Source organism: Vanellus vanellus (genome assembly GCF_965231255.1).
Source record: "Vanellus vanellus genome assembly, chromosome: 2".
NCBI lineage: Eukaryota > Metazoa > Chordata > Aves > Charadriiformes > Charadriidae > Vanellus > Vanellus vanellus.
Window position 1 is genome coordinate 62971460 of NC_138906.1, and position 13001 is coordinate 62984460.

A 13001-nucleotide genomic window follows, 5' to 3' on the forward strand; every position below is an offset into this window, starting at 1 on the left:
ATTTAATCTGTCGTGTATATTACAGAACAGCAGCATCGGTTCCTTGATGTGACGGCCTTGAGCCCCACGTTAGGTTAGAACTTCACACTGAATAGTGCTTACAAATGCAAATTAACTTCCAAGTTTAGTGAACTTTCACCAAGTAGCTGCTATGCTGAAACGCCCCCCATATTTTACACGGTACTTCTCATGCCAACAGAAGGAAGGAGTTACTAATACAAACCGAAGCATCACCAACTTAATCCACAGCTGCACGTTACGTTAAGTAAGATTTTTACCTGGAAAAAAAATAATGCTTTTCTTGTCACAAAACTGGATGACCAAACACCACCATTAGGACTGTCAGGAAACCGACTCCTTCCACTGCCTCGCAGTCCCATTCTTTTCTTCAACGACGACGATGAAATTTTCTGCGTGGTTGCACTTACTGTCAAAGAATAATACAGCATCTGCAGAGGCGCTGTCCGCTCCCTCCCACCGAGGGGGGGGGAGTTACTGGAGCAAAGTAAGCATGAACTTTCACGTGAGGTAGATGAGCCTGTGGATGAAAAGTCTGTGTTATAATGGGAGAGAAATAAACATAGCTAGTAAAAAAGAAGCAGTACGCCTCAATTACTGCCAACAAGTCAGCTCTCGTTAAGGTTGGTTGGTTAGCTAAAAAGAAAGCATCTATAAGCTTGACGCCATCCAAGCCATCTTCTCCTGACGTGTAATTCTCGTGTCCCATCAGGCTACGGCACGCTAACGTCTGGGCACTCACCTGCTTGGGGTTCCCACTTCCCAGTAAAGCACCGATCAGCCCAGAGAGCTCCCTGTCAAGAGAGGCACAGGTTGTGCTGCAGGGGAGAGATGCATCCCCAGCTACTGAAGAAAGACTTGCCTGTATCTCCTCTCCCACATTCCCGGCTTCTCGCATCCTAGAAAGTAGCACGGAATAGAACAGGGCATCTGCCCTCAGTAGTCACTGTCAGGGATGAGCTTTCCAATTGCAGAAGCGTCTGGACACAAATCTGGGATACGAAGCTGCAGACAAGTTCAACAGTAAGGCTAAAATGCTGCCCCCGAAGGGGGTGGTCCCTGACCTAACTGGGGAGGTACACGGTGGAAGGGAGTTTGTGGCTGGATTCCAGGGCCTAACGGGCCCTACAACCTATTAACTGAAATCTCCGTGCAGATGTTTTGCTATTGGCTACATATATTAATGTATAATTTAGGAGAGTTAAAGAATGGCACTACACAATCCTAAAAACACAGAAGCCTGTATTTGAAAAAAACACAGAAAGCAGAAGATAAGCACTCATCATGAGTTATAAACAGAATTAGACGATTATTAGTGCTCATATAGGAAATCTACGTGTAGCCCCTAGAGATGGGGCTCTAACAGATGATGTTCAGACTTTTTTTCCATCCTCCCTTGCCTGGGACACAGGCAGGATTCATACAATCAATCATCTCAAGCAGTTATCACCAGCTCGGGCATCCCCACCGGAACAAGTCAGCGAACACGTACTCTGATGCGTTTGATTCCAGCGCGCGTGACTTGCTGACAGTCATACAGCTCAATTCTCTCCAAGTTATGGCAGTTCTCCAGGTGTTCCAGAGTCACATCAGTGATGAGAAGACAGTTATCAAGCTCCAGCACCTGTAGCCTCTCGTGACCACACGTACTGTTGCTCAGATGAAGAATCCCATCATCGGTGATCAATTCACAGTGAGATAAGCTCTAAAATGGAGAGGCAAGCAGTTAATGACATCACTCAGTCCTAAAATACTCTAAACAGTACAAGTCCTCTTCAACTTCATTCTAGGGGTTAAAGAGTGACAAAGAGTATACAGCTCAAATTCAGAAGAGTACCAAAAGACACAGCTCTACTTAACAAAAGAGGAGCTGTACTTTAACTTTGCTTCAAAACGAGTAGAGTCCCAAAACAGGCATCACTGGCAAAACGCCTCAGGCCCTTTTGCTCTATGAAAGTGGGAATTCTGCTCCAATTGTCATGCACCTCTGTTACCGATGGGTGCAAACAGCACGTGTACCAGAAACAGGAGACAACTTTAAAAGATGATCAAGAACACAGAGGAATAGCTGAGGATCTACAGACAGGAGTTACTGTTTCAGAGCTACCATGTTTCCATACATGCTGCCAGGACCAAGCCTGTGCAAGTCCACATGGATAAAGAATAATCAGACTGGACTGATTTGCCAAATAATGATTTCAAAAAAACACGAGTGCTTAGCACCTCGGGCTGTGCACACAAGGAGTAATAAACATCTTGCACAGCTGCGGGAGCAGGTCTTTTCTGCAACAGTCAGCAAAATGAACTAAAAAATTCTCTTCCTCTTCAACATATTTTTTTACTCCCTTGAATTTCAAGAGCATGGAAAAAGTTTCAGCATCTCAGGCAGTAGCACCACATAAAGCAGTTTCCTGGTTCCTTTAGGGAATTAATGACTTTTGGAGAAGCAATGATGATGACAACAGGAAACAGACTTTCCTCGGAGGAGGCTTAAAAAACGCTCTTTGTCACCAGTGAAATGAATGCTTTCGTCTTCTGCACTGGAAATGTGCAGGATCTATGAACTCCCACTCCTCTCGCTTTGGGCTAGTTCCTTGCTTTACACTCAGCCCCGTGTAAAGCACTTGCCTGTGCTCATATCTAAGTCTAATGGTGACTGGGTTTGAAGCATTTCCTTGCCCCAAGTTTTTTTTTTTTTTTTTTCAGACAGCAACTGATGAAGAAACACTTGCCGCAATCCAAAAAAGGCTTTTTAACTCGGCGCAAGCTAACTAGTGCTCAGAAGTACCTCCTGCCAATTATGTGAATCAAACACGTAACCCTTCCCTCCTCTCAATACATCACATCTGCCTGCCTTTATTTCAGCCTGACAAGGAAGCCCAAGGACTACCAACCTTCCCCTTATTTTTACCTCAGGTAGAGTCACAAGCATTTCTTGCTTGCTACCAGACACACAGGGTCTGTCCTGCCTTTTAGAACAACTTTCCCCTCAACTTTTTTCTCCTTTGCTCATCCAGATAAACAAGTAACCAGAGAAGAGGCTGGGAGACAGGTCTGGAACTCCCCTCGAGTCTGATGGGGACCCACCCCGGCACCTTCCCTTCAGCTCCAGCTGGTCCAATTTTACTCACTCGCCAAGCGTGAGCAGCCGGCAGTGCCTCCAAGCAACTAGCGCATGCTGTCCCCAAAAGACAACAGAAACGAAGCTCTTACCACTATCAACAGTGTTTTATCTTATGACAAGTTTACATTCTGCAAGTCTATCGACTCTTCGACTGCTTATGTTCTCTCCTATACCTACTTTCTTTATGTACATGCTCTGAGCATTCTATTTGGCTCAGAGGCTGGAAACGATCAGCAGTTGCAGGGTTAAAGAACATTTATAATAGACCTGCTGTTTCAAGGAAGGACAGCAGGTTATGTGAAGCTGTTGGCTACGGCAGCAGTCTGCTGGCTAATTAAGAGTTTTCCATCCCAGGAAGTAAGCAGCTTATAAAATCAGCTTTCCTGAGACACTGTATTTGGGGCTGAAAGGACAATACAGGATGTACAGCTGAGTTCGCGGAACTTCATAAAACAAATATGCCAAATGAGACATACTTTGTATTAAATGATTTTTCTGACTTGGTAAGCCTGTTAGAAAACGTTAATACCATGAAATTGATGAAGATAACTGCTTGAAACCTTCAGAGCAAAAAGATACGGTAAAATTCTTTTTTGTTAATACATACTAAATGCTGTGTATAAAGCAAATATGGCACGACATACAGTGACTGTCTTCTCATCTCCAGGAATATTAAAAGTATTTCACAGTTTCTCTAATAATCTGAATGTACAACTGTTAAACACTTTCACCAGAAATTACTTCTTAAGTCCAGTAAGTAATAAAGCATTTGAGTACTCTGATTACTGATGAAGATGTAACAGTTGATAATAAGTGGTCTCACAGTGCTTTTGCTTATTTCCACTGTCTACTGAGTCTCCAAACACCAAGAAACAAATTCAAAGTTGACTTCTGCAACTTCAAAATATTTTTTTAAACCGCAAGTATACCTAAACATATGCTAAAGCACAGCCACACAAGAGTTTACAGATCCATCAACAGTACATGATTTCACATTTGAAGTATCAAGATTAGTTCACTTAGGGTATTTGGCATCTGCTAGTCTGTTTTTAATTTCCCTGTAATTTTCCAACATCACTGTTCACTCACAATATTTGAGTATGTATCCTTCCTACACACAGGATATACCTTTCAATAAAAAAAATAAAATCAATTTTTCTGGCTCCCTTGGAAAAGGTATGTTATTTTACCAATGCCACACTTCCTTGTCTGTGGGCTAACACACAAAGGCCAGCAAAGAGGAGCAGGTTCACAAAAATACTTTGAAATTATGAGGTTTTACGATATCTCTGGTGAAGCAGTGGCAGAACTGGTACAAAAGATCTCTTGCAACTACTGGTTACAATTGAGATTACAATACAAAAACATAACCGTTGCAGAAGAACACGAAGTGTCCCATATAAATGGCTCCACATCTCCTGACAACTCGTTTAGCTTAACATCAAGAATTACGATACAGAAATGAGGTCATACAATTACTAAGCAAAACTAAAAAACAACAATAAAAAATATTGAACAAGCTCCTTTTTAAAAGCCATCTCTCCTCATGTTGCTACCTTAGTAACACTGAGTAACACCAATCATAACACAATTTAATTAATGAAGCAGCAAACCTTCCTTTAATCCCATCTAAAAGCAGATTATATACTTGTTCTCTCACGTAGATCTGAAGTAGTATGTAACAAGTGTACACTTATAAGACAACTGGCCCTAAATACAGGAGCTCCTATTGTAAGGACAGTCTACTAATTTTGGAGTACCTTGACTGAAGAACAGCCAAATTTATGTCACCTGAAGTTGGTTTTGATGTTCTGAAAGATCCAAGCAACCAATCCCTAGAAAACAATTCTTTGAAATACAGGAAGCAGGGTACCCCACTGAAGGCATCTCAATCCTCTCCAATCACGTTCAAAAGTGTAGGTCAAAAAAACCTTCCATAATTTACTATGTAAATGTAGTCCTTGGGAAAATCTCTTGCATGCAAAACTCATTACAGAGTGATAACATTTATCTTCACTGGGTGGTTTTGTTTATTCAATGTTTGATGTAAAGTTTCACACTCCCTCAGAAAACCATTAGTGAACACTTAAGAGTATCTATAAAGGAGCCAAGTACTGTAAGTTGAACTAAGTAATCAAATCTGAAGGATGTTAACCATAAAACACAAGCTTTCTGGTAATATTTTTTTAATCACGTAATGCATGTAAATATTTTAGGAGTAATCTGCTTCTTTTAGAATACTTATGAAACTTGCATATATTCTGCACCGTATCATACTACACCGGGAACTTTTTACTTTTTCCAGACCCAGAGTGAACAGCCCGTTTTTGTGTTGCAGGAGTTGCGCATGTCTGTGCTTTGGGGGGCTGTATTACAGCTCACAAAGAGTTAAACTTACCAATGCTTGTAGCTTCGGACAGTGTATAGAAAGTTGTATCAATGTGCTGTCAGTTATCTAGAAATAAAAGATACCAAACAACCATAAGCAACAGACAGCAGGAGAGTTATCCCTCAAGTAAGATCTCTCTTTCTCTACCAGATGAAGGTTCTGTTATTTCTGGAAAACCCCCAATCACTTGTTACTCTTCAAGTATTTCCTTGTATAGAATTTGCCAATATTTATTTTTATTTACTATCATACACATCACTATTAGTAAAAAACAATGCACATCTCACTGAAAGTGCAAATGCACTGTATTCTTACACTGGACATTCAATATTCCTTTTCATATTAAATCTCACCAAAACACACTCTTCCAAGTCCATCTTCTCCAGTTCATGGCAATTCTAAAACAAACAAAAACCAAACAGATAAACAAAAGAGGAAATAAAACAACATATAGACATAAAATCATGCACAGGGCTAGTAATATGGGATAGCACAGCTTCCAAGAGGAAATTGTGAGCTAAATCCCTTCAAGTATTTGATCATCATCAAAGGACAAAAAATGGTAAAAAATATATATATATATATATATATATATATAAAATTCACAAGCAATTACCCCAATGCCATCTCAAACCTCTACATTTCAGCCTTTCCCTTACTAAGTGAAATGTCTCCTTCTTGTCCTATAAGGTTTGAACATTATGTAACAGTACTTGCTCATCCCTGCTTCCCTTCTCCCTTTTGGGGTCAACTTCAACTCCAACCTATGGTATTTATAGCCCCCGCACTAAAGCTAACTAATCTGCATACAGATGAATCCAACTTCTGCGTACATCAACCTGCACCAAACTAATCTGAAACACACTTAAGCCCACGGAACACCTCTCTTCATCATCACAGATTAGAAAGAAGCCTTAAAAACAATTTGCTTTGCTAATGAATGTTGAAAATAATAAAAAAGGGTCTCGGAGAAGGCTGGGAGAAAGCTGCACTTCACATTTATACAAGCAGTTTTCTCAATATTCCGAGAGATCCCTAGCAAGCTTTTAGAAGTGCTTTCAATGTCTGTTCATGACTAATTTAAAGAAAATGATGTAACTTTGTGACGTCGCAGCAGACCACATGGTACCACAGCTCAGCCCAAACCCCAACCCATTTTTTACGGGCACAGGAAGAAAAGGTTTAAATTGCAGCTCCCAAAAGCAGCCTTGAGGTGACCACCAAGAGCCCCAGGCTGAAGGATTAGAAAACCACTCTGTTTAACTACTGTGGCTAAAAAAAAACAAAAACAAAACCCTATCATTCACACTGAATAGCAGCAGCGTAAATGAATCCTGTTCACAGAGTATTCTTTTTTCGTTCAGATTTCCTAAACCAGCAAGCACACAAGTCTAACTTGAAGCATTTGATACCGTCAATATGCTTACTTTACATATTTACAGCATGAATCTGGGCACAAGTGCTTATAGTTTATAATGTATAACGGAAGCATTTTTGTACCTTAAAGGTATGCTCAGATACATCTATAATACGGTGATTTTTTGGGTGTAAATATCACAAGGGTATGTGTGATCTTTATAGGGGAAATTTGGCTAGAATACATAACACAAGTTTAGAATTATGTTAAGCATAATAAATTCAATGGAAGCACACTAAAAAAAAAAAAAAGAGGGGAAAAAGTGAAAAATGCAATGATAGGTGGCAAAATAGATCAAGTTGCAGCTCTAAGTATAATCCAGAAATAAAACCACATTTCAGTCCCCTCCTCCACTGGGTTCTTTCTACTTTATTTTTCTTCTTCTCATATTCCTTCCCAGCAGGACTACATCAATTCACAGCTGCTCAGCAGCAACGAAAACAAGGCAAGCTCTACCCTTCTGAAATGACCCTTACCCGTGCTAAAAGGGTAAAACCAGCATCTGTAAGATGTGAACATCTTGCAGCTTCCAAAATCCTGGAAAAAAGTTTTAAATGTTAAAGAAAACATTAACAGAGAGAAGAGCAAACGCATGAGATACAAATCTGTCTTCTGCAACTTAAAGCTCCCAATAGCAAATATATATATGCCTATTTTTTACAGTAATTTGCAATTAAAAACCACTGATCCAGCTTATCAGAAGACTCTAATAGTCACAGCACTGATTAAGTTCAATACTCAAATCTTCTCAACATTTAGTAGAAAAAAAAATTATATGTAATTATAGGCAGTTTGATCTCTTACTTCAGTAAGACTGCATAATGCTCAAGTTGCCTCAAGTGTTATTTGAGGAAAGATAGGGGAGAATAAACCCTGAGTTAAGGAAAACGCAGATGAAGCCTGCATCTAAAACCTGTTATCTAAACACAGGATGTTGAGAAGCCACAAAACTGAGAAACTGCTTACTAGAAATTCACTCAGAGCCTCTGCGTGAAACACTGTGAAGCAAGTTACCAGAAAGCAAGGAGCTTAAATTCTCCAAGCCCGCAGTAAAAACAAGAAACTACCCCAACACAACCTTAAAGAAAATAACAGTGTTTTGGAAAGATAAATCTAACACTCTTTTGAGAGGTACTGGGAAGCAGTACTGACCAAAAAAGGTCAACTGCCCCAAACAGCACCACTAAGTACATAGTGTACATAGGGCTTCTGTCCCGTAACTGTTTTTGGTTTTTTTTGGTCATCATTTTAATTTTTTTTTTTTTTTTCAATGAACACTTTTTAACTTTGCAGGTGGAGTAAGTATCAAGATGAATAAAGGGGAAACCACAGCACTGCGTAATGATCTCCTGCAGCACAAACTACCCGCTCACCACAGCAAACGCTACTTCTAATCCAGGGGCAGTAGGGAGGAGGCAGGGAGAGATGGACCTCTTGCTGTGTGGTTAGAGGCATCTAGATCCTTCCACTGGTTGAGGGGGTCATTAGAAAGCTCTCTCTATATCCAGAAAGCGCAAAGGGGAAAGCCATGCTGTGTGCATCAGAAAAATAACAACCCCACCAGAGTACAGGATGGGGGGCTCTGACTATGATTTTACTGGATCAGTCTCTTCCAACCCAAAAGGAGGAGCATAGCTGAGTCTAGAGGTAAGCAGCCCCACAGGAAAACCACTTCCAGAGTGGTAGTCTTCAACAAGGTTCAGAAGGATGATGGAAACTCAAGAACAGCCAACAGAGAGGTACAAGACAGGTACCGCTTCCCAAATGGATGGTTGTAACACCTCTGGATTTTCTTTCCAGATTCACATTTGGAAACTTTGTGCCTTTCCATCAAGGGCAGTTAGCCACCTATCATAAAGTACTCCCAGCTACTCTGAAAATTACCTCGGATACCAAATAGGAAGGGATAAAACCCACCACAACCACAAAAAAATATGAGTCAGCTCACATTTGTTACCCTTATTATTTTCATGAATTACTAGCTTTCAACCATTGGATCCCCAACTTCATCACATTTCTGTCTTTAAAAGAGGGGATGGGAATGACTTCTACAGTGTGCAAAATAGTGAGGATGTTACTTACTGCACATCTGGTTGAAAAGAAGAATATGGACACAGAGGGGTAAGAAACCATGACCAGCAGCTCTAGCTTTCCTGAAATTGGGTGTGCAGTCAGTCAGAAAAGCAGACTGGGGAAGAGTGAGCTATAAGCGCACATGCTGCATCAATCAGGCCCCAGTATGAAAAACAGGTGGGAAGGTCAGGGTGGAAATGAGCAAAGTGCTAATTTTTGCTTTGTTTTAGTGATTGTACTTAATTAGAGGGCTCTTCTTTTTTTTCCATGTACAGCTGACATTTATTTCCCATCCAGTGATTTGTGACAAAGTACCTAGCACAGGAGCTGATGAGGCAAAATGATATCTGAGAGCAGATTCCCCACTCTTATAAAGCAACATTCTCCAAGACAGACCTCACAGTTGCAGTCATTGTCTACACATGTCTTTTGGGCACACCTGGAGTGTCTCTGCACATAGCACCTCCCTACCGTCTACTGTTGAATTAGCAGCAGGTGGGTGAGAACATTAGTGGGGTTAACAGCAATATAATCCTACAATTTTCACAGCCCCTCATAGAAAAAGACATTCATGGTTCATGGGTGCTTTTCTCAATAAGCCTCACCAAAACATCTACCAGTATCGGAATGCTAAAGAGAGCTAAAAAAGAAAAAAACAGAGAAGGTATCAAGCAGTTAAATGATCAAAAAATGATCCCCAAAAGGGGTGAGGAGACAGCTATATCTTGATGTAGGGAAAAAAAAAAACCAAAACCAAAACAGCTGAAGGGAGCTGGTCAAGCTTAGGATTGTTTTTTTCAGGGAGGTGGCACTTGTGAGTGGTAACAGCTGCAGAACACTGCACCACCATGGAAAGCAGCATCGCAGGACATCCAAGACCCTAAGTGAAGTGAGAGTAGCACAGCACAGAAAATGCTCAAAGGCTTCCTAACAGGGCCAGCACATCTAACAGAGCCAGGAGAGTTTTCTTTCATACCTAGCACCGAAATACTCGGAAGGTATGAAAAAGCGTGGAATCACATTTCCCTTTGATTTCCAACAAAACTTTTATCAAGTACTTTCCATATATGACCCCAAAAGTCTAGATATAACCCGCTGTATCGTTTGTTGTTCCATCACACACTCCTCTGCAGTAATGACTGCAGAGGGTCATTTTTTTCCTTATACTGTTTCTCATTAAAGGAGAAGAACGGCAAACGCCTTCCCCCTTGTGGCACAGACAGGGGCTAACAGTTTACCTACCAAAGTCAAAACAACTCCTACAATTGTACTGCCCTTGGAAAGAACTGCACAACTACCAGCACTTTAGACCTCCTTTTATTTCCAAACTGAGCTGCAAATTGAGAGAATGAAAGAAATAATGGAAAAAAGACCAGTAATAAAAGCACAGCTTTCTAATGAACACAATTAAGTGTGTCAGAAGACTCCTAAGCCCCAAACACGGGTACACGTAAGCTCTTGTAAGTATGGTAAGTATGAACTGTTACATGAAGGGAACCATCACTCTGGAATTGTCTTAAGGACAGGTTTTCTATAGTAACAAAAGCTCTTTTCCACTCAATCAGCTAAAGGAACACCACGTGACAGCATATTGCACACTGGCATTTGAATGTAGCTTCCCCTAATTTTTACAATCTACTTTCCTCCATCTGACTGTGATTGAAGTATAACAAGTTGCGACTCCTGCACATTCCTGTCATAAATGGCAATGTAGTGTCATGCAAAAATCTTTTATTTTGATTTAATTTACATTAAAATTAGACCTTACAAGTATTAGATGTCTCTACAACCAGAGGGCTGCTGTATGACTGAGCTTCATAATTAAACCTGAAGTCTTCCCCACTTGTGAATACCACCAAAACATATATATATTAGCACAAATTACATCAATGTAAAAGTTTATATAATTTGTAACTGATGAGCCCCTACTACTCAAAACATATCCCATAAATATCAGTCCTCAGTGCTTGCAGAGACATTAGCACACTCCATGTTAGAATTTAAGAATGCCAGGATGTACTGCAGAGCATATTAAAAACACATTTATAATAAAAATTGTAAATATAATACTCAGGTATGATTTAGCTTTTTTTTTTTTACAAGACAAACAACTGCATAAAACCATGTCAGAGTACAAACGTCACAAGACACAACACAACCACAGATATTTTTACCTTTAAAAAAAAAAAAATGGGCTTTATATCTTCTTTTCTTCTGGCTTGTAATTAGTACCTAAAATATTTAGCTAGAAGCACAGAACTGCTAGGTTCAACATGTTTTATTTGTCATACATTAATTCTTCTTTTTCCAATATACAGCAGACTATGTTCATACGCTAGCTACAGAGGACCAGTCGTCAAGTTTATGTTCAGCTGGTACTTCTAAATGTTTTGATTGCAAAGTAACACAAACAACACACAAAGCTAAATCAAACCTGTGGCTATCAGCTGATTAACTTCAGAAGCGAATTTCTTAGATCAGGCCAGTAACAACACGACATACAACATGCTCACGGCATACTCACTTCAGCCTTGGACAGTTTAGACCAAGTGCTGTGAGAGAAGCGTCTGTAAGGTTGCTACAGCCTGAAACACAGAGCGACTGAAGCCTATGACATCCTCTACAGATTTTTACAATGCCTTCATCGGAAATTTGCTGCAACACAGAAGAAGGTTGAAGTTACTTTGTTATCAAGTCATCAGCTAAGAACATAAATCAAGTCATATTACTGAAACAGTGTCACATTGTATATAACCATGGCAACCTGTGGATTTTCAACCAAAAAAATAGCATCATGAAATCATGTTCACTGATGTCAACACACACAATTACTTATCTATGTATTTTTCCACAGATCTTGAGTACTGCTCAGAGGCAGTCTGAAGCACAGAGTTGTTTGGTTTTGTCTTCCTCTTTCACTTTGCTTTTTCTTTAAAATTTTCACAATGTTTTTATTTTTTAAATTGTAGTTGTCACTGTGTGAAATAGCTCACAGCTTATATGTTTGCAGAGTTCAGGTCCTCCGTTCCAGTGACTGCGTAAGTTCAGGAACAGTGCAAAACAGAGCTCAAAGCTCAACAGCAGGAGAGCTAACTACCTATTTTCACAGGAGCAGTAGAACCCAAGGTTAAAAATCCTTCACAGCCAGATAATTTTCAAAGCAAGAGTTACAGGTAAACAATTATATATAATCTCTTCTTTACAGAAGATAAATGTAAAAGCCAGGTTATGCAGCTGTCTTCAGCCGAAATATTTAAAAGAGTTTTTTAATTTCTCAAAATGGTTTTGTACTAGATATTCCGAAAAAAGTAACTCTAAATTCAGAATATGAATTAAAGAGTTTTCTCTCTGAAACACGAACTATAAGAAATAGCCTCAATGCCGCTGCACACAAAATAGCAACAGGAACTAGGTTATTGGGTGCATGCGCAAATATTATTTTGTTTACAGGTCTTCTATTCTGGAAAAAGTATTCTCTCCTCCTCCCACTCCTAACTCCAAGAATTTAATTTTTCTGCTGAATGGCTAATCTTTCATAGTGAAATAGGCTATTTTATTTCCTGGCCTAATATTACTCTTTCAATGATAACAAAGGCCTCTACTGTATTTTGAATTGAAAATACATATGCCTTTTATAAGCCACTCATCTAGGTACACTAATACTACTATTGCATATTTCTGAGGCTATTACCACAAACATTACCTTTCATAGATGAAAACAGGATAAGAAATAGCAGTAGCTCAGGACAAAGGGAGATCACCTTATGCCCCCTCCCCCAACCCAGCACTTTTTAGTATCAGTAGTTTACCTTTGCAAATCATTCTGTCAAATAAAAATTATTCCAGCCAGAAAACTACAAGTCTTGTCTTCTTTTTGTGGATCCAGAAGGATTTGCATCATCTACAGATACAAAGATATTTTCTGGAACTGTTTTGTTCCCTTTGAGAGATACTTGTGACACTGCTATTGGGAAACGGAC

The 13001-nt window shown here is 39.8% G+C and overlaps 1 protein-coding gene across 2 annotated transcripts in view; it reads right to left on the minus strand.

Annotated features, from left to right (window-relative positions):
- Window positions 1-430: 430 nt before the first annotated feature.
- The window catches only part of FBXL2 (F-box and leucine rich repeat protein 2), a gene marked incomplete at both ends in the record, with an annotated part of 54637 nt that continues 42066 nt past the window's right edge, over window positions 431-13001 (minus strand). For both annotated transcript variants that reach the window (XM_082479420.1, XM_082479421.1), the window contains 6 exons: window positions 431-538; window positions 1511-1723; window positions 5541-5597; window positions 5885-5929; window positions 7425-7485; window positions 11546-11676. In XM_082479420.1, coding sequence (XP_082335546.1) covers window positions 431-538; window positions 1511-1723; window positions 5541-5597; window positions 5885-5929; window positions 7425-7485; window positions 11546-11676 — 615 coding nt within the window. The remainder of the gene's footprint in view (window positions 539-1510; window positions 1724-5540; window positions 5598-5884; window positions 5930-7424; window positions 7486-11545; window positions 11677-13001) is intronic.